General features: G+C 40.8%; 1 protein-coding gene across 12 annotated transcripts in view; it reads right to left on the bottom strand.

Moving 5' to 3' along the window:
- Positions 1-22,260, bottom strand: part of LOC106603249 (protocadherin gamma-C5) — a 186,079-nt gene that overhangs the window by 111,457 nt on the left and 52,362 nt on the right. Inside the window, exon 1 of one of the 12 annotated variants that reach the window (XM_045716971.1) lies at positions 18,464-21,015. The exons of 6 other annotated variants lie outside the window; for them this stretch is intronic. In XM_045716971.1, coding sequence (XP_045572927.1) covers positions 18,464-20,866 — 2,403 coding nt within the window. In that variant the 5' untranslated portion in view covers positions 20,867-21,015. Of the gene's footprint in view, positions 1-15,130; positions 17,781-18,463; positions 21,016-22,260 lie in introns of those variants that run through there. 5 more of the 12 variants (XM_045716986.1, XM_045716999.1, XM_045716966.1 and 2 more) reach the window with 5 other exon arrangements.

The raw sequence follows: 22,260 nt of genomic DNA on the forward strand, positions 1-22,260 counted from the left end.
TCATTAGGGCCTTTTTAACCAGAACATGAATAATATTCAAGGTGGACGAATGCATACTCTTTTATAACGTATTGGAACGAGGGTACCCAACATGAACTAGCGCGCCAGGTGTCTAATGGGACATCATCGTTCCATGGCTCTTGTTCGGTCAGATCTCCCTCCAGAAGACTCAAAACACTTTGTAAAGGCTGGTGACATCTAGTGGAAGCAATAGGAAGTGCCAAAATATTCCTAAACCCCTGTGTTTTTCAATGGGATAGGTTTAAAGTCAATACAACACATCAGGTATCCACTTCCTGTCAGAAAATGTCTCAGGGTTTTGCCTGCCAAATGAGTTCTGTTATACTCACAGACACCATTCAAACAGTTTTGGAAACTTTAGAGTGTTTTCTATCCATATATAATAAGTATATGCATATTGTAGTTACTGGGTAGGATTAGTAACCAGATTAAATCGGGTACATTTTTTTTATCCAGACGTGCAAATGCTGCCCCCTAGACCCAACAGGTTAAGAGTCTATTGACGCACCCATACGTCAATCTAAGTAACAGTAAAAAAATCCCCATCAAAACGTGTACATTTAAGATAGAGATATCTGCATGGGCTGCGTCTAAATCCACCGGATCTGCCCATATACTGGCCGAGCTACAGCACTGTGAGTCAGACCATGAGACATCCCAGAAATCAATTTTCTTACGAAGACATCTGTACCGTCCGAATGGTTATGACCACTCTAAGGAAAGATGAGACTCTCACATACACGATGGTCTTCTCTATTTTGCTATATGACCCCCACAAGGGTCACTGGACTCGTCTGAAGATAACGCACACACATTAACTTCTATGGGCTACGTGGGACGCTAGCGTCCCACCTGCGGGACAGAACCAGTGAAATATCAGGGCGGCAAATTCAAAAACAACAAAATGTCATAATTCAACTATCTCAAACATACAACTATTTTACACAATTTTAAAGATACACTTCTCTTTGATGTAACCACATTGTCCGATTTCAAAAAGGCTTTACAGTGAAAGCAAAATATTAGATTATGTTAGGAGAGTACATAGACAAAAATAATCACACAGCCATTTTCCAAGCAAGGACATGTGTCAATAAAAACCCAAAACACAGCTAAATGAAGCACTAACCTTTGACGATCTTCATCAGATGACACTCTTAGGACATTATGTTACACAATACATGTATGTTCTGTTCGATAAAGTTCATATTTATATCCAAAAACAGCATTTTACATTGGCACGTGATGTTCAGAAAATGTATTCCCACCAAAACAGCCGCTGAATGTGCACATCAATTTACAAAAATACTCATCATAAACGTTGACAAAATATATAACAATTATTTAAAGAATTATAGATAGACTACTCCTGGATGCAACCGCTTTGTCAGATTTTAAAATAGCTTTACGGAGAAAGCACATTTTTCAATATTCTGAGTACATAGCTCAGCCATCACAGAGAGCTATACAGACACCCGCTAAGTTCGGGGCAACCTAAACTCAGAATTAGTATTAGAAATATTCTCTTACCTTTGCTGATCTTCGTCAGAATGCACTCCCAGGACTGCTACTTCCACAAGAAATGTTGTTTTTGTTTGAAATAATACATATTTATGTCCAAATACCTCCGTGTTGTTCGTGCGTTCAGAGCACTATCCAAAGGCATAACGCGTGAGCGCGCTACCAGAGATGAAAAGTCTAAATGTTCCATTACCGTACTTAGAAGCATGTCAAATGCTGTTTAAAATCAATCTTTATGGTATTTTTAACGTAAACTTGCGATAATATTCCAACCGGACGATAGCGTATTCATTCAAGGAGAAAAAGAAGGAACAGCGCGCTCGCGTGACCGCGCATATCCAATCCCTTTGTCCACAGGCAGTCCACTCAGTAACTGAGCTCCTATTATCTGCCCAGTAACAGGAGAAGGCTGAAACAACTTTCTGAAGGCTTTTGACAGCCAATAGAATCCTTAGGAAGTGCAATGTAACCCCACAGATACTGTAGTTTTGAAAGGGACTAGAAAGAAGAACTACAATTCTCAGATCCTCCACTTCCTGGTTGACTTTTTCTCAGGTTTTTGCCTGCCATATGAGTTCTGTTATACTCACAGACACCATTCAAACAGTTTTAGAAACTTCCGAGTGTTTTCTATCCAAATCCACTAGTAATATGCATATTCTTCAGTATTTTCACGGCCGGATGAAAAACGTACCCAATTTGAACAGGTTACTACTCTGGCCCAGAAACTAGAATATGCATATTATTAGTAATCTGTACTCAGATTATTGCAAATTGTGCTTTCGCAGTGAACCATTTTTTAAATCTGACAAAGCGGTAACATTTAGGAGAAGTGTATCTTTAATTCTGTGCATAACACTTCTATATTGATCAAAGTTTAAGATGAGTATTTCTGTAATAAGTGTGCTCATTGTGCTCATTCACTGGGAGGTTTGGAGGGAAAACATTTCTCAACATTACGCGCCAATGTAAAATGCTGTTTTTGGATATAAATATGAACTTTATCGAGCAAAACATACATGTATTGTGTAACAAAATGTCCTAGGTGTGTCATCTGATGAAGATCGTCAAAGGTTAATGAATAATTTTAGCTGAATTTCTGGTATTTGTGACGCCTGTCCTTGCTAGGAAAATGGCTGCGTGGTTTTTCTTGTGTTGGAACTGTCCTAACATAATCTAATTTTATGCTTTCGCCGTAAAGCCTTTTTGAAATCGGACAATGTGGTTGGATTAACGAGAAGTTTATCTTTAAAATTGTGTAAAATAGTTGATTGTTTGAGAAAAAGGAATTATGACATTTTAGCTGTTTTGAATTTGGCGCTCTGATTTTCCACTGGCTGTTGTCAAAATCAATCCCGTTAACGGGATAAGAACGGGAATATGTCCCCTAGAGGTTAACCTGTTGGGGGTAGGGGGCAGTATTGACACGGCCGGATAAAAAACGTACCCGATTTAATCTGGTTACTACTGCTGCCCAGTAACTAGAATATGCATATAATTATTGGCTTTGGATAGAAAACAGTTTGAATGGTGTCTGTGAGTATAACAGAACTCATATGGCAGGCAAAAACCTGAGAGGATTCTATATGGGAAGTGGCCTGTCTGACAAGTTGTTGTTCATCTGGGCTCTTTTTATTGAAGACTGAGGATCTTTGCTCCAACGTGACACTTCCTACGGCTCCCATAGGCTCTCAGAGCCTGGGAAAAAGCTGAACGATATCGAGGCAGCCTCTGGCTGAAACACATTATCGCTTTTGGCAAGTGGCCGATCAGAGTACTATGGGCTTAGGCGCGTGCCCGAGTTGACCCCATGCTTTATTTTCTTTCGTCTGTTTACCTAAACGCAGATTCCCGGTCTGAATATTATCGCTTTTTTACGAGAAAAATGGCATAAAAATGGATTTTAAACAGCGGTTGACATGCTTCGAAGTACGGTAATGGAATATTTAGAATTTTTTTGTCACGAAATGCGCCATGCTCGTAACCCTTATTTACTCTTTCGGATAGTGTCTTGAACGCACAAACAAAACGCCGCTATTTGGATATAACTATGGATTATTTTTAACCAAACCAACATTTGTTATTGAAGTAGAAGTCCTGGGAGTGCATTCTGACGAAGAACACCAAAGGTAATAAAAAATTTCTTATAGTAAATCTGACTTTGGTGTGTGCTAAACTTGCTGGGTGTCTAAATAGCTAGCCCTGTGATGCCGGGCTATCTACTGAGAATATTGCAAAATGTGCTTTCACCGAAAAGCTATTTTAAAATCGGACATATCGAGTGCATAGAGGAGTTCTGTATCTATAATTCTTAAAATAATTGTTATGCTTTTTGTGAACGTTTATCGTGAGTAATTTAGTAAATTCACCGGAAGTTTGCGGGGGGTATGCTCGTTCTGAACGTCACATGCTAATGTAATAAGCTGGTTTTTGATTTAAATATGAACTTGATTGAACAAAACATGCATGTATTGTATAACATAATGTCCTAGGTGTGTCATCTGATGAAGATCATCAAAGGTTAGTGCTGCATTTAGCTGTCTTCTGGGTTTATGTGACATTATATGCTAGCTTGAAAAATGGGTGTCTGATTATTTCTGGCTGGGTACTCTGCTGACATAATGTAATGTTTTGCTTTCGTTGTAAACCCTTTTTGAAATCGGACAGTGTGGTTAGATTAACGAGAGTCTTGTCTTTAAAATGGTGTAAAATAGTCATATGTTTGAGAAATTGAAGTAATAGCATTTCTAAGGTATTTGAATAACGCGCCACAGGATTCCACTGGCTGTTACGTCGGTGGGACGATTTCGTCCCGCCGGCCCTAGAGAAGTTAATGGAAGTATGGAGATAGTTTTGTGCCAACAAAAAAAGGGGTTAAATATATTTTTAAAATACATTACCAGTCAAAAGTTAGGACACACCTACTCATTCAAGGGTTTTTCTATATTTGTACTATTTTCTACATCGTAGGATAATAGTGAAGACATCAAAACTATGAAATAACACATATGGAATCATGTAGTAAGCAAAAAACTGTTATAAAAATCTAAATGTATTTTATATTTCAGATTCTTTAAAGTAGCCACCCTTTGCCTTGATGACAGCTTTGCCCACTCTTGGCATTCTCTCAACCAGCTTCATGAGGTAGTCACCTGAAATCCATTTCAATTAACAGGTTTGCCTTGTTAAAAGTTCATTTGTGGAATTTATTTCCTTCTTAATGCGTTTGAGCCAATCGGTTGTGTTGTGAAAAGGTAGGGGTGGTAAACAGAACTTAGCTCTATTTGGTAAAAGGCCAAGTCCATATTGTGGCAAGAATAGTTCAAATAAGAAAAGAGAAACGATAGTCCATCATTACTTTAAGATATGAAGGTCAGTCAAAGAAGAACATTTCAAGAACCTTCAAAGTTTCTTCAAGTGAAATTGCAGCCCAAATAAATGCTTCACAGAGTTCAAGTAAAAGACACATCTCAACATCAACTGTTCAGAGGAGACTGTGTGAATCAGACCTTCATGGAAAATTTTCTGCAAAGAAACCACCACTAAAGGACACCAATAATAAGAAGAGACTTGCTTGGGCCAATAAACACAAGCAATGGACATTAGACTGGTGGAAATCTGTCCTTTGGTCTGATGAGTCCAAATGTGAGATTTTTGGTTCCAACCCCCTGTTTCTTTGTGAGACGCAGAGTAGGTGAACGGATTATCTCCGCATGTGTGGTTCCCATCATGAAGCATAGAGGAGGCGGTGTGATGGTGTGGGTGTGTTTTGTTGGTGACACTGTCTGTCAAGGCACACTTAACCAGCATGGCTACCACAGCATTCTGCAGCGATATGTCATCCCATCTGGTTTGCGTGTGGGACTATCATTTGTTTCTCAACAGGACAATGACTTAAAACACACCTCCAGGCTGTGTAAGGGCTATTTGACCAAGGAGAGGGATGTAGTGGCCTCTACAATGACCTGACCTCAACCCAATTGAGATGTTTTGGGATGAGTTGGACCGCAGAGTGACGGAAAAGCAGCCATCAAATGCTCTGCATTTGTGGGAACTCCTGTTGGAAAAGCATACCAGGTGAAGATGGTTGAGAGAATGCCAAGAGTGTGCAAAGCTGTCATCAAGGCAAAGGGTGGCTACTTTGAAGAATCTCAAATCTCAAATATTTTTTGATTTATTTAACACTTTTTTGGTTACTAAATGATTCCATATGTGTTATTCCATAGTGTTGATGTCTTCACTATTATTCTACAATGTAGAAAATAGTAAAAATAAAGAAAAATCCTGCAATGTGTAGGTGTGTCCAAACTTTTGACTAGTACTGTATATATATATATATATATATATATATATATATATTTATATATAAAAAGTCCGGACTTCGACATTGCTCATCCTAATATTTCTATATTTCTTAATTACATTATTTTACTTTTTAGATTTGTGTGTATTGTTGTGTATTGTTAGATACTACTGCACTGTTGGAGCTAGGAACACAAGCATTTTGCTACACCCGCAATAGCATCTGCTAAATATGTGTAGGAGACCAATAACATTTGATTTGATTTGAAGAAGTATGAATGCTCTGACTTCTGTGGAGGCCACATTGCTGTATATTCTGTATGGTCACTGCAGACTGTGGATTGACTATAAATCGGCTTTAACTTTTTAGTGACAGGGGGCAGTATTCGGAAATTCGGATGAATGACGTGCCCAAATTAAACTGCCTACTACTCGGGCTCAGAACGTAGGATATACATATTATTAGTAGATTTGGATAGACAACTCTGAAGTTTCTAAAACTGTTTGAATGATGTCTGTGAGTATAACAGAACTCATATGGCAGGCAAAAACCTGAGAAAAAATCCAACCAGGAAGTGAGTTGTAGTTCTTCTATCTAATCCCTATTCCAACTACAGTGTCTGTGGGGTCATTTTGCACTTCCTAAGGCTTCCATTGGCTGTCAACAGCCTTTAGAAACTTGTTTCATCCCTCTACTGTTACTGGGCAGAGAATAGGAGCTCAGTCTATCAGTGGACTGCCTGGGACCAGTGAGTTGTTTACTGCGCAGGCACATTGGCGCGCCTCTCCTTCTTTTTCCTCTGTAATGAATACGCTATTGTCCGGTTGGAATATTATCGACGTTTTATGTTAAAAAGACACTAAGGATTGATTGTAAACATCGTTTGACATGTTTCTATGAACGGTAATGGAACTATTTGACTTTTCTTCTCTGGTTCTGCGCTCTCGCAATATGCCTTTAGTGACCTGAACACGCGAACAAAACAGAGGTATTTGGACATAAATATGGAGTATTTCGAACAAAAATAACATTTCTTGTGGAAGTGGGAGTCCTGGGAGTGCATTCCAACGAAGATAAGCAAAGGTAAGGGAAGATTTATAATACTATTTCTGAGTTTAGTTGACTCCAGAACTTGGTGGGTAAGTGTATAGCTTGCTTTGATGGTTGAGCTCTGTACTCAGAATATTGAAAAATGTGCTTTCGCCGAAAAGCTATGTTAAAATCTGACACGGCGGTTGCATTAAGGAGTAGTATATCTATAATTCTTTCAATAACTGTTGTAAAGTTTATCAACGTTTATGATGAGTATTTTTGTAAATTGATCTGCTCATTCACCGGAAGTTTTGGTGGGAATACATTTTCTGAACATCACGCGCCAATGTAAAATGGGTTTTATGGATATAAATATGAACTTTGTCAAATAAAACATACATGTATTTTGTAACATTGAGTCCTGGGAGTGTCAGCTGTATTTCTGGTTTTTGTGACGCCTGTCCTTGCTTGGAAAATGGCCGTGTGGCTTTTATTTTTTAGGTACTGTCCTAACATAATCTAATGTTTTGGTTTCGCCGTAAAGCCTTTTTGAAATCGGACAACGTGGTTGGGTTAAGGAGAAGTGTATCTTTAAAATGGTGTAAAATAGTTGTATGTTTGAGAAATTTGAATTATGAGATTTTTGTTGTTTTGAATTTGCCGCCCTGCTATTTCACTGGCTGCACCACGGGTGGGACCCATAGCCCATACTAGTCTTAAGCCAGCAGGATTTGGCACATAGAACGGAACCAACAGACTACAACGAATTTCTCAATAATTCTCTACCTTAATTGAAGTCGCTGAATGAAGCTGTTCTTGATAAAGTGCTTGCTAAGTGATCAAAATGTAAATGTCCAGATGTACGGTTGCAAAGCATGCTGGGTATTATTCCAATGAGCTCTGCCCCGCAAAAAGACAAACTCTTTGACCAAACTAAATTTGGTCAGATGATTTCTACATGAATTAATCTGATTCACATCAAGTTCCACCGAGTTAAGTAAATTCTACAAGAGACAATTACATTCTGCCATAAATTACATTCTGCCATTGATTGTGTTGAAATATTAAGGGCAAAATTTTTTTTAACATTTCTGTAGCTGTTTTCAGTAGGAAAATATAAAAACTAAGGCATAACATTGAGGCAGAGAATCCTTTGTTTCCATTTTCAGTTAATAAAACGTATTCCCGATGTAATGGTGTGGTAAATTACAGCACTATTCAACCAAATAAACCTTTGTAACAAGTGAAAGCAAAATCTACTAGCCTATAAAATGTTAAGCAAGTGACTTCTCTACACTGAACATATGAGGTCTCCTTCCTGTAAATTACAGAAATGGGGGGAGAGAAAGACTTAAAAGCTTTTTTGCTGATGAATAGTGACACTCCATGTAGTTTGTAGAATATCGTGTTTAAAGGACACCCCCAAAAAGAAGTTGCCACCACTATTTCTACAGAATTTCCTGTCCTAGAGAGGAAATACATGATTAGGTTCCACCGGCTACTTATACATATTCAAGAATTGGGTGTGGGAATGTCCACGTGGAGTTGAGAAACATCAACAAATAGGTCTCTGACAGCTGTCAGTGTAGCTAGCTAGCATGCTAACCTTATTTAGCTAGCTAGCTATACTATATATACAAAAGTATGTGGACACCCCTTCAAATTAATGGATTTGGCTATTTCAACCACACCTTTGCTGACAGGTGTATAAAATCGAGCACACAGCCATGCAATCTCGACAGGCAAACATTGCCAGTAGAATGGCCTCACTGAAGAGCTCAGTGACTTTCAATGTGGCACCGTCATAGGATGCCACCTTTCCAACAAGTCAGTTCCTAAAATGTCTGCTCTGCGAGAGTTGCCCTTGTCAACTGTAAGTGCTGTTATTGTGAAGTGGAAAAGTATAGGAGCAACAACAGCTCAGCTGCGAAGTGGTAGGCCACACAAGCTCACAAAACGGGACCACTGAATGCTGAAGTGCTAAAAATCGTCTGTCCTCGGTTGCAACACTCATGACCAAGTTCCAAACTGCCTCTGAAAGCAACTTCAGCACAATAACTGTTCGTCGGGAGCTTCATGAAATGGGTTTCCATGGCCGAGCAGCTGTACACAAGCCTAAGATCACCATGCATAAAGCCAAGCATCGGCTGGAGGGGTGTAAAGTTCGCTACCATTGGACTCCGGAGCAGTGGAAACGCCTTGTCTGGAGTGATGAATCACGCTACACTATCTGGCAGTCCGATGGACAAATCTGGGTTTGGCAGATGCCAGGAGAACGCTACCTGCCCCAATGCATAGTGTCAACTGTAAAGTTTGGCGGAGTAGGAATAATGTTCTGCCGCTGTTTTTCATGGTTCAGGCTAGGCCCCATAGTTCCACTGATAGGAAATCTTAACGCTACAGCATACAATGACATTCTAGACGATTCTGTGCTTCCAACTTTGTGGCAACAGTTTGGGGAAGGCCCTTTCCTGTTTCAGCATGACAATGCCTCTGTGAACAAAGCGAGGTCCATACAGAAATGATTTGTCAAGATCGGTGTGGAAGAACTTGACTGGCCTACACAGAGCCCTGACTACAACACCGACCCCATGAATTGGAACAGCGACTGCGAGCCAGGCCTAATCTCCCAACATCAGTGCCGACCTCACTAAAGCTCTTGTCGCTGAATGGAAGCAGGTCCCTAAAGCAATGTTCCAACATCTAGTGGAAAGCCTTCCCAGAGGAGTGGAGGCTGATATAGCAGTAAAGGGGGGACCAACTCCATATTAATGCTTTTGGAATGAGATGATCGACAAGCAGGTGTCCACATACTTTTGGTCATGTAGTGTATCTTGCTAACTCTATCTAGCTAGCAAATATTATCCATTGTTGTCTTTTTTTTTTTTACTATACAATATTCAAAATATTATCCAGCTGGCTCTATTGCTGGTTCTGGAGTTGGATTTGTCATATGGATTGATTTAGGGAAAACTAAACCACAGGCCCATATCTGAGTTCACCATCTATTGTTATCTCCAAGGTTTTGGCATCTTCCATAAAATCTGCCATAGTTAGAAAGAATAATAGGCGGCAGGTAGCCTAGCGATTAAGTGTTGGGCCAGTAACCGAAAGATTGCTGGTTCGAATCCCTGAGCCGACTAGGGGAAAAATCTGTTGATGTGCCCTTGAGCAAGTCACTTAACCCTAATCGCTCCTGTAAGTTGCTACGATAGTTACACAGGTTCATAGAGTAGGCTATGCACATGGTTAGTTGTACAGCTTCATGAGATATATGCACATGGTTAGTTGTACAGCTTCATGAGATATATGCACATGGTTAGTTGTACAGCTTCATGAGATATATGCACATGGTTAGTTGTACAGCTTCATATATGCACATGGTTAGTTGTACAGCTTCATGAGATATATGCACATGGTTAGTTGTACAGCTTCATGAGATATATGCACATGGTTAGTTGTACAGTTTCATATATGCACATGGTTAGTTGTACAGCTTCATACATGCACATGGTTAGTTGTACAGCTTCATATATGCACATGGTTAGTTGTACAGCTTCATATATGCACATGGTTAGTTGTACAGCTTCATATATGCACATGGTTAGTTGTACAGCTTCATATATGAACAACTGGAATAAAAGCATTTCAGTTTTTCACAAGCTATGAAATCTCACCTCACACTCCCCCATGGTGTTGAACGTGATAATATTTTCTCCAAAAGGTTCATTTGGGTTCTTCCTAAGTGTCTGGTCAGCAGGCAGCGTGCTGTCGTTGTAAGATCTGGCAAACTTGAAGTCACTGGTGCGTGAGCCCGTTGTCAGGTATGCGTCATAATTGTAAGAACTGCGCAGAGTTCCAGCTCCATCCACCTCTGCATAGTTGGGAGGGAAATACGCGCTGGGAATGGCGACTGCTCCATCAAACAACATTCTAGGCTTTCTACTGCGGCAGAACCTCACGGCCAGGATGAGAATAATGAAAGTCAGGAAAAAGGTGGAGACAGAGACCAGACCGATGATCAAATAGGAAGTAAGTTTGGAACTATCCTCATAAGCCATGTCTTTCAGTTCTGGAATTTCAGCCAAGTTGTCTGATATGAGTAAACATACATCACAGGTTGTAGAGAGAGAGGGCTGTCCGTTATCTTTCACTGATATAACAAGGTTCTGCTTCATACTGTCAGATTCAGAAATGTCCCGCTGTGCCCTGATCTCTCCACTGTGGAGACCAATAGTGAAAAGTCCCGGATCAGTCGATTTCACGATCTGATATGAAAGCCACGCGTTCTGTCCAGAGTCAGCATCCACAGCTATCACCTTGGAAACCAGGGACCCCGCCAGAGCAGCTTTGGGGACCATCTCAGTCATCAAGGAGTTCCCTGCTGGAGCAGGGTATAATATCTGGGGAGAGTTATCATTCTCATCTGTTATGAAGACTCTCACTGTCACGTTACTGCTGAGTGGAGGAGAACCATTGTCTCTGGCTACAACGTGGACTTTGAAGCTCCTAAACTGCTCATAATCAAATGGTCTCACAGCATGGATCACCCCCGTGTCTCCGTTAATGGATAGAAATGAGGACACCGGAACACCGTTGACATCACTGGGCAATAGAGAATAGACCACCGTACCGTTCTGTCTCCAGTCTGGGTCTCTGGCAGTAACAGAACACATAGAGGAGCCAGGCTTGTTGTTTTCAGTCACATAGGAACTGTAGGATTGTTCTTCAAACACAGGTGGGTTGTCATTCACGTCTGATACAGATAAATGAATAGTCTTTGAGGAGGATAAAGGTGGAGACCCCTCGTCAGTGGCAGTGATAGTTATGTTATAATCTGATATTACCTCACGGTCTAGTTCACTAGTTGTTACCAAAGAATAGTAGTTTTTGATTGAGGGGTTTAGTTTGAAAGGAACATTTTGTTGAATGGAGCATCGGACCTGTCTATTTCCCTCTGAATCTTCATCTTGTACATTTATGATGCCCACCTCTGTACCTGGTAACACGTTCTCAGGGATGGGATTGTTAAAGGATTTGATCAATATCACGGGTGCGTTGTCATTTAGGTCTGTGATTTCTATCATTACTTTTGCATTGCCAGCTAAGCCAGACCCATCTTTAGCCTGGACACGCACTTCGTATTCTGTATTTTCTTCATAATCTATGGGACCCTGCACTTTAATCTCGCCAGTCTTTTTGTCGATGGAAAACAGTTTAGCTGCTTTATCTGAAATACGATTGAACTCATATGATACTTCTCCATTTGCTCCTTCGTCTTCATCACTAGCACTAACTGCAACTACAACAGTCCCTGTTGGAGAATTTTCAGGAAAACGTACTTTATACACTGTCTGGCTAAACACTGGTTTATTATCGTTAGCATCCAGCACAGTGACGTGTATAATTACAGTACCAGATCTCTGTGGAGTCCCACCATCAACAGCAGTAAGTAACAACGTCACCTCTTGCTGTTGTTCTCGATCTAATTCTTTTTCTAATACCAACTCGCCATATTTTCCTCCGTCTGAGCTCGTTTGAACGTCCAAAATAAAATAGGCATTCCTCTCCAGTGAATAGCTTTGTATACCATTTAATCCTATGTCAGAGTCATGAGGTTCATCCAAGGGATATCTTGCGCCTTTGTAAGCAGATTCCTGAATTTCTAGATCAATACGTGCATTGGGAAACCGTGGTGAATTGTCGTTTATATCTTGTATTTGTACAGTTATGCGATGTAATTCCAGAGGTTTCTCCAGCACAAGCTCGTATTTTAAAGAACAAGAAACCTTCGGTCCACACAGCTCCTCCCTGTCTATTGTTTCAGCCACAATTAATTCTCCAGTATTCACATTAATGTCACAGTAACGTTGACGACTGCCATCCATATCCAAACGAGCTTTACGACCTGAAAGTCTCTTAGCATCCAGCCCCAGATCCTTAACTAGATTTCCGATCACAGATCCGCGTTTCATCTCCTCTGGAATTGAATAGCTCAAGTCTCCATTGCTGATGCGCATCAGGCAATGACAAAAAGCCAGGCGGAACAAAGAGGTAAAAACCGAAGATCCTGTGTACCCCATTCTGGATGATCAAAACCAAGTGTCAACATAAGAGTTCAATACTAGTCGAAATGATACTGCAACGTAAGAGTACAATATTAGCCTCTCAAAAGGAATAGCAAAACGAATGTTGTCCGACTGCTCCTCGGTGAAAGTGATGCAATATAGTCTATTACTCTTTTGAATAATCCAATGGTGGGTGGAGTAGAGCCTGTAATTCTACTTATGGTAAACAGCGACATCCTGAGTTCTTACAGAAAACAGCAATCACAATACAAACAGTTCTACGTCATTTATCATCTTGGTCCATATTTCCCCCCATCCTTGTGTTGTGAAAAGTAGGAAGAACGTTTCATATAGCTTAGCAAGAGAAGAGAGGAAAACCAATAGTTGTGAGAAATCAACTCGTCATATAATCATAAATGAGAAGATATGAAAAGTAAATTCAATATTTCCATACTGTTGCCACTGTCTGATTATTCATGTATTGCCTAATAACAAAAATAAATAAATAGATAAGCTATATCAACGGTCCACATAAAATTCAACTATATGTCCACTATACTCTAATGCAGTGGTCACCAACCGGTCAATCGCGAACGACTTGTCGATCTCCAGGGCATTTCTAGTCGATGCCAAACATTTCTGTAAAAAAACAACGATAAAGCCTTGTATTCATATCTTTTTTTAGTCTTGGGCTGTTGGTGGTAGGTGCAGCCAATTCATCAGCCCTGCCCGCCGAGTAGGAATACTGTTGCCATTTCATGTGTCTGAAGGTACGAACTCTGTCATTCCGGTGGGCCTGGAGAGGAAATCAAGTGCATTATGCCTCCGCTGGCCAATAAGATTGCTCAGATGACCGAGTCTGCAGTAACGTAGCAGGCATAAATGAAAGCTACGGCAAAGTTGATACTGTGAGATTTCTAAACGTTTAAAACCATGACTAGAGAGAGACTGTCAACGAATACTGCAAAGAGCTGCTGTTTTTATGACTGAGTTCATGTTTAAGTTCTTACTCAGCACTGTAAACAATTTGTACTCAACACGTTTATAAACCATAATTTGTGGGTTCTTTCTATTTCCAGTCAGCGCTACAACAAGCAGTGCAGCAGTAATGAATGAGTAGGAAAGTGTATCTATAGGCTTGCGTTGTTGTTATTATTAGCGGCTTGGGTATTTTTTAATATCAAGGAATATTTCACTTTCTCTGTTCATAGGACTAACAACATGAATTTGTGCATGAGGCAGAAATAATGCGGTGCGACTCCAGTTTCGTCATCAGCTGGAAGACGGTGTCCCTTTTGGGTCAGTGTCAGTGGAGGAAATGGAGAGCGGAGCGATGTTGAGAGACGGACCCTCAGTCTGCTGCTCTCTCCCTCCCTGAGACTGACCATCAGTCTGCTGCTCTCTCCCTCCCTGAGACTGACCATCAGATGCAGGCACCATCAGCCCAGTAAAATAAAAAGCTAATTATTTAAATGTATGCTCACTCAGCTGTGCCTCACAAGTAATACAACAATAGATATATTACCGGAGTGATCATATAGCCTACTTCAAAATGTAAAATATCATTAAAAAAAATGTCCCGAACCACAAAGCATTGGCAGGTAAATTCAAGCAAAGCCAGTATGCGGTGTTAATGTATTGGGCCTGTATCTAACTGCACAAACCTCATTGGTTCAGAACTGTTTTTAATTGGTTATTGTTGCATAGGCTTACATTTTTTAAGTCATGTTAATAAAAAAATCAGAGCGGTAGATCTTAGCATGCATTTTGACTCGGAAAGTGATCTTGACTCAGAAAAGGCTGGTGACCACTGCTCTCAGGTAAAGTGATGATTACGTCGCTTTCCACTAACCACGAGCTGGAATGTGGAAAAGTAGCCAACACACTTAAAGAAAAATGTAGTAGGCAATGAGGATACTACAGAAAGGAAAATGTAAACAAACTCCATGATTGGGGTAGCATGCCTAACTCTATACACACCAACAACAAAATTGAAAGAATATCCCTTGTGAAAAGGAATTAAAAAGTGAATATTGATGTCGTTACATAACCCTTCATAATCAGGAGGATAAAGAAGAATTTAAGGAAAAGACCACTAACAAACTAGGAAAGATATTCTGATATCATAACATCGGATGCATTCGCACACAAAGAAAAGGGATATCTCCTCTTAGTTCTGTCTTACCTCAATAGACTCCCCTGCAGTGTTGAGGGTGATGGAACTTCCTTCTAGTAATGTATCTGGACATCTTGTTAGTGTCTGATCAGCAGGCAGCGTGCTGTCATTGTAAGATCTGGCAAACTTGAAGTCGCTGGTGCGTGAGCCCGTTGTCAGGTATGCGTCATAATTGTAAGAACTGCGCAGAGTTCCAGCTCCATCCACCTCTGCATAGTTGGGAGGGAAATACGCGCTGGGAATGGCGACTGCTCCATCAAACATCATTCTAGGCTTTCTACTGCGGCAGAACCTCACGGCCAGGATGAGAATAATGAAAGTCAGGAAAAAGGTGGAGACAGAGACCAGTGCGATGATCAAATAGGAAGTTAGTTTGGAACTATCCTCATAAGTCATGTCTTTCAGTTCAGGAACTTCAGCCAAGTTGTCTGATATGAGTAAATATACATCACAGGTTGTAGAGAGAGAGGGCTGTCCGTTATCTTTCACTGATATAACAAGGTTCTGCTTCATACTGTCAGATTCAGAAATGTCCCGCTGTGCCCTGATCTCTCCACCTTGGAGACCAATAGTGAAAAGTCCCGGATCAGTCGATTTCACGATCTGATATGAAAGCCACGCGTTCTGTCCAGAGTCAGCATCCACAGCTATCACCTTGGAAACCAGGGACCCCGCCAGAGCAGCTTTGGGGACCATCTCAGTCATCAAGGAGTTCCCTGCTGGTGCAGGGTATAATATCTGGGGAGAGTTATCATTCTCATCTGTTATGAAGACTCTCACTGTCACGTTACTGCTGAGTGGAGGAGAACCATTGTCTCTGGCTACAACGTGGACTTTGAAGCTCCTAAACTGCTCATAATCAAATGTTCTCACAGCATGGATCACCCCCGTGTCTCCGTTAATGGATAGAAATGAGGACACCGGAACACCGTTGACATCACTGGGCAATAGAGAATAGACCACCGTACCGTTCTGTCTCCAGTCTGGGTCTCTGGCAGTAACAGAACACATAGAGGAGCCAGGCTTGTTGTTTTCAGTCACATAGGAACTGTAGGATTGTTCTTCAAACACAGGAGGGTTGTCATTCACGTCTGATACAGATAAATGAATAGTCTTTGAGGAGGATAAAGGTGGAGACCCGTCGTCAGTGGCAGTGATAGTTATGTTGTAATCTGATATTATCTCACGGTCTAGTTCACTAGTTGTTACCAGAGAATAGTAGTTTTTGATTGAAGGGTTTAATTTGAAAGGAACATTTTGTTGAATGGAGCATCGGACCTGTCTATTTCCCTCCGAGTCTTTATCCTGTACATTAATGATGCCCACTTCTCTGCCAGGTAACAAGTTCTCTGGGATGGGATTGGTCAAGGATTTAAGAGATATCACTGGGGCATTGTCATTAACATCTGTAATTTCTATGAATATTTTGGCAAAGGAAGTCAATCCCGAGCCATCTTTGGCTTTGATACGCAATTCATGAATTGATTCTTCTTCAAAATCCATCTGTCCTGCTATCCTGATGTCTCCCGTTTTAGGGTCAAGAGAAAATAATTGATTTAATTCTTCTGAGATTGGGCCAAATCCGTACGTCACCTGTCCATTTGCCCCCTCGTCTGCATCTGTTGCCGTCACAGTAACAACTAATGAACCTGATGGAGCATTTTCAGGTACACTGACCTTATAGACATTCTGGCTAAACACTGGTTTATTATCGTTAGCATCCAGCACAGTGACGTGTATAACTACAGTTCCAGATCTCTGTGGGGTCCCACCATCAACCGCAGTCAGTAGTAATGATACCTCCTGTTGTTGTTCTCGGTCTAACTCTGTGTCTAACACTAGCTCACCATACTTTTCAGAACCTGGGTTGGTATGAACAGCCAGGCTAAAATGGTCGTTCCTTTGTAGTGTGTAGCTTTGAACAGCGTTCAGTCCTATATCTGCATCGTGAGCCGGATTCACCGAAAATCGAGCGCCTTTGACTGCTGACTCCCTGATATCAAACGTAACGCTATCTTCCCCAAATAGTGGGCTATTGTCATTAATATCTTGTACCTGTAAGATTATGTTATGTAATTCTAAAGGATTTTCCAGAACCATCTCGAATTTTAAGGTGCATGAAATCCTCCTACCGCAAAGCTGCTCCCTGTCTATTATTTCAGCGATGACCATATCCCCAGTATTCAGATTGATTTCACAATAGCGCTTGCTGCTACCTTGAACATCTAAACGAGCTTTCCGATACATAAGTCGTTTTGCATCCAGCCCCAGATCCTTGGCTATATTTCCGATCACAGATCCGCGTTTCATCTCCTCCGGAACAGAATAGGTCACGTCTCCATAGCTGGTGTGCAGCAGGAAAAGAAACAAAGCCAGGCCGAGCAATGAGGCAGAGAACGAGAATCCCTTGTATTCCATTTTCAGATAACACAACTCATTCCAAATAGGCCGATTAGTGTGTCAAAATCAGTGCTATCCAACCGAAGAAACGTTTACAACCAGCAGATCAAAATGCACCACGTTAAAATGTTAAGCAGGAGACTTTTACACTGCAATAATGATGTCCCCTCACTCCCTGGACATTTCAAGAATGGGTGGAGAGATTCATTTCAAAGCTACTGCTGGTCAATAGCGACACTCCGTGTAGTTGAATAAAACTGCAGAAAATAGTGTGCAAGTCTCTCGCCAATTGTATAGAGGAGAGTTTGCTACGCATAGAAAAACATGCCGGGTTTAATTGTTTTTAAAGATACATAATGGGACCCCTCATATCAACAGAGGTAGACTATTTCAAAATGCAGGATTGTAAAAACACGAATCCCCTTGTGTCAACATCTCAACCGAATGATCAATGGGCAAAGTAGTCTGTCCATGTAGTCTTCAAAAGATCATGCCAATAAATTAAGTCCAAATATAATCACTGGAAAAAGGTCCTTTTAAAATCAGGCATTTCTTTCAAACATATTTCACGTCTCTACCCATTACAGTTTTCGAAGGGGAAAAAAGTAATTAAAAAATCCGGCGTTTCTTTCAAACATAACCCACGTCTTTACCTATTGCAGTTTTTTAAGTGGTGCTGAAACGGCCTACGTATTTAACTAAATCACATTAAAATGGGATCAAGAGGGGAAATAAATACATCCTCAGAGATTATCAGTGATGCAAAATGGGACTGAATCAAATGACTGAAAGAGTACAGCAGACAACACTGTTGTAATAATATTAGCCTAACACACAATAAAGTAAGCTACCTATAGTTTCATATGATTGACTATGCAAAACGGCTAAATAAACAAATAAAGCATTTTCGTTTATCACAATGTCAAAGCTATGAAATCTCACCTCGCACTCCCCCAAGGTGTTGAACGTGATAATGTTTTCTCCGAAAGGTTCATTTGGGTTCTTCCTCAGTGTCTGGTCAGCAGGCAGCGTGCTGTCGTTGTAAGATCTGGCAAACTTGAAGTCACTGGTGCGTGAGCCCGTTGTCAGGTATGCGTCATAATTGTAAGAACTGCGCAGAGTTCCAGCTCCATCCACCTCTGCATAGTTGGGAGGGAAATACGCGCTGGGAATGGCGACTGCTCCATCAAACAACATTCTAGGCTTTCTACTGCGGCAGAACCTCACGGCCAGGATGAGAATAATGAAAGTCAGGAAAAAGGTGGAGACAGAGACCAGTGCGATGATCAAATAGGAAGTTAGTTTGGAACTATCCTCATAAGTCATGTCTTTCAGTTCAGGAACTTCAGCCAAGTTGTCTGATATGAGTAAATATACATCACAGGTTGTAGAGAGAGAGGGCTGTCCGTTATCTTTCACTGATATAACAAGGTTCTGCTTCATACTGTCAGATTCAGAAATGTCCCGCTGTGCCCTGATCTCTCCACTGTGGAGACCAATAGTGAAAAGTCCCGGATCAGTCGATTTCACCATCTGATATGAAAGCCACGCGTTCTGTCCAGAGTCAGCATCCACAGCTATCACCTTGGAAACCAGGGACCCCGCCAGAGCAGCTTTGGGGACCATCTCAGTCATCAAGGAGTTCCCTGCTGGCGCAGGGTATAATATCTGGGGAGAGTTATCATTCTCATCTGTTATGAAGACACTCACTGTCACGTTACTGCTGAGTGGAGGAGAACCATTGTCTCTGGCTACAACGTGGACTTTGAAGCTCCTAAACTGCTCATAATCAAATGGTCTCACAGCATGGATCACCCCCGTGTCTCCGTTAATGGATAGAAATGAGGACACCGGAACACCGTTGACATCACTGGGCAATAGAGAATAGACCACCGTACCGTTCTGTCTCCAGTCTGGGTCTCTGGCAGTAACAGAACACATAGAGGAGCCAGGCTTGTTGTTTTCAGTCACATAGGAACTGTAGGATTGTTCTTCAAACACAGGAGGATTGTCATTCACGTCTGATACAGATAAATGAATAGTCTTTGAGGAGGATAAAGGTGGAGACCCGTCGTCAGTGGCAGTGATAGTTATGTTGTAATCTGATATTATCTCACGGTCTAGTTCACTAGTTGTTACCAGAGAATAGTAGTTTTTGATTGAGGGATTTAATTTGAACGGAACATTTTGTTGAATGGAGCAGCGGACCTGTCTATTTCCCTCCGAGTCTTTATCCTGTACATTAATGATGCCCACCTCTGTGCCAGGTAACACATTCTCTGGAATTGGACTGGTCAGAGTTTTTATTAATATCACTGGTGCGTTGTCGTTTACGTCAGTAATATCTATCAGTACTTTTGTGTATGACACCAAACCTGCACCATCCTTGGCGAGGACGCGCAGCTCGTAAATGGGCTGCTCCTCATAATCTATCGGTCCAGCCAGATTTATAACCCCAGTTTTACTATCGAGGCGAAACAAATTCTTCAACTCTTCAGAAACTCGACCTAGATCATATATGACATCACCATTTGCTCCCTCATCTGCATCAGTTGCGCGGACTGTAGCTATAATGGTACCTAACGGAGAATTTTCAGGTAATCTGACCTTATACACGTCCTGGCTAAATACTGGAATATTGTCGTTAGCATCCAACACAGTGACGTGTATAACTACAGTACCAGATCTCTGTGGAGTCCCACCATCAACAGCAGTAAGTAACAACGTCACCTCCTGCTTTTGTTCTCGGTCCAGCTCTTTCTCTAACACTAACTCACCGTATTTACCTCCATCTCGATTAGTATGAACATTCAAGACAAAATGGTCATTCCTTTGCAAAGAGTAGCTTTGAACTGCATTCTGACCTATATCTGCATCGTGGGCTTCATTAATGGGGAAACGTTCACCTTTATCAGCTGATTCCCTTATTTCCAATTTGATAACATCATCTGCAAACTGTGGTGAATTATCGTTCACATCCTGAATCTGAAGAGATATGCGATGCAATTCTAAAGGACTTTCAAGAACCATTTCATATTTTAGCCCGCATGAAATCCTCGGACCGCAAAGCTGCTCCCTATCAATTCTTTCAGCGACAACAAGATCTCCCGAATTCAGGTTAATGTCACAGAAGTGTTTAGTTCCATCCTCTTCTAAACGAGCTTTTCGAGCCGACAGTCTCTTAGGATCCAACCCAAGATCCTTGGCTATATTTCCGACCACAGATCCGCGTTTCATCTCCTCTGGAACGGAATAGGTCATGTCGCCATTGCTGATGCGTATTAGGCATAGAACACAAGCCAGATGGAGGACAAAAGCTGAATCTGTAAATCCAATGTAGCCCATTTTCGATGTACAAACGAAAATATTCCAATTACAAGGTGAAAACAATTATTATGCAATGTAGGCTACTACAAATATTGGCTAAGACAAATGACCAAACTGAAGAAATTAGGTCCTTTGGCCGACTGCTCCTCAGTGATAATGGCGCGATAGGCTGTTTCCGCCCTTTGAGTAATATATTGGGTTGAGAAGTGTAGGCTGCCTACCTTTTCTTAGCTGGTGAACAGCGACATCCTCAGTCATTAAAGAAACAACACACAATGTGAATCTGAAGTATTCTATCTCATAATTATATATTCCTACAAAGATGATGTAGCCTATGACTTCACTTAAATAATAAATAGTAATACAGAAATACGTTTAAAGTATTGCTTGTATGATGTATGAACTCCTTTTCTTGAATAACAACTGTCCCGTAAGGTAAAAACATCGAGTTAGTCGCAACTTTCTCCTTTAAGCCAATGCAATGCACGGATTCCACTAGCTATCAATGTGTCCTCACTCAACAAACCAAAATGTGCTGTTGTTCCCGTCCACATTTGACTTTGGCAGGATTTAAACTGACTTTAAAGTGAAGGAAAAAAGTGTTGTCGCTGTCCACATTCCTGGTGCTGAAACGTAGCTGACATCAAGAGTTGCTGAATTATCAATGGGGATGTTTCAGAACGCTAAAACGCAATAGACTTAAATCTCAATCTACTCCAATATATTTATTGTGAAATGAGAAATTAGAAAAATTAATAATAGCGTATCTATATGGCCATGTCAAGTTCTTATTTTTAAACGGATTCCATTTAAAAACTCAACATTATCCTCCATTCAGTTACTCTAAAACTGGGTAAGAAAATACACTTAGCCTACTGCATGTCAGAATTACTTTGGGCGAGTACAACAACCAGACTTCCATAAAGACGAATAACAGTTGCAGTGCCTATTAAACATATGAATCAGGATGCCATAGACAAACAATGAGCAAGCTTCTACCTACATGATTCTAATATCGAAAAAAGAAAATCTGAACCTACATGATGATGTAAAAAGACAAATCGATAGATTTTGAGAATTGGTTTAGCGATAACAGCGATACACCTGTCTACTAAGAACAGCGAAAAAAATAAGCCATCACAGTACTAAATTTAAATAGGAAACCGATGTAGTCTATAGGTTCTTATGTTTGAATGTGTATTTCTAACTGTGAAAAACGAAGTGTAATTTAAACCAAAAAAATAACACCCAATTGCCTAACATCCAACATCAGAACCTTGAGTATTTTTGCCGATTACAGATCCGCGTTTCACCTGCTCTGGTATAGAAAAGCTCACGTCTCCTTTGCTGATGTGCATGAAGAAAAGGCAAAAAGACAGACGAAAAGCAAATTCAAAAACCGTAAAGCCTTT

The sequence above is a fragment of the Salmo salar genome, chromosome ssa04 (assembly GCF_905237065.1).
Source record: "Salmo salar chromosome ssa04, Ssal_v3.1, whole genome shotgun sequence".
NCBI lineage: Eukaryota > Metazoa > Chordata > Actinopteri > Salmoniformes > Salmonidae > Salmo > Salmo salar.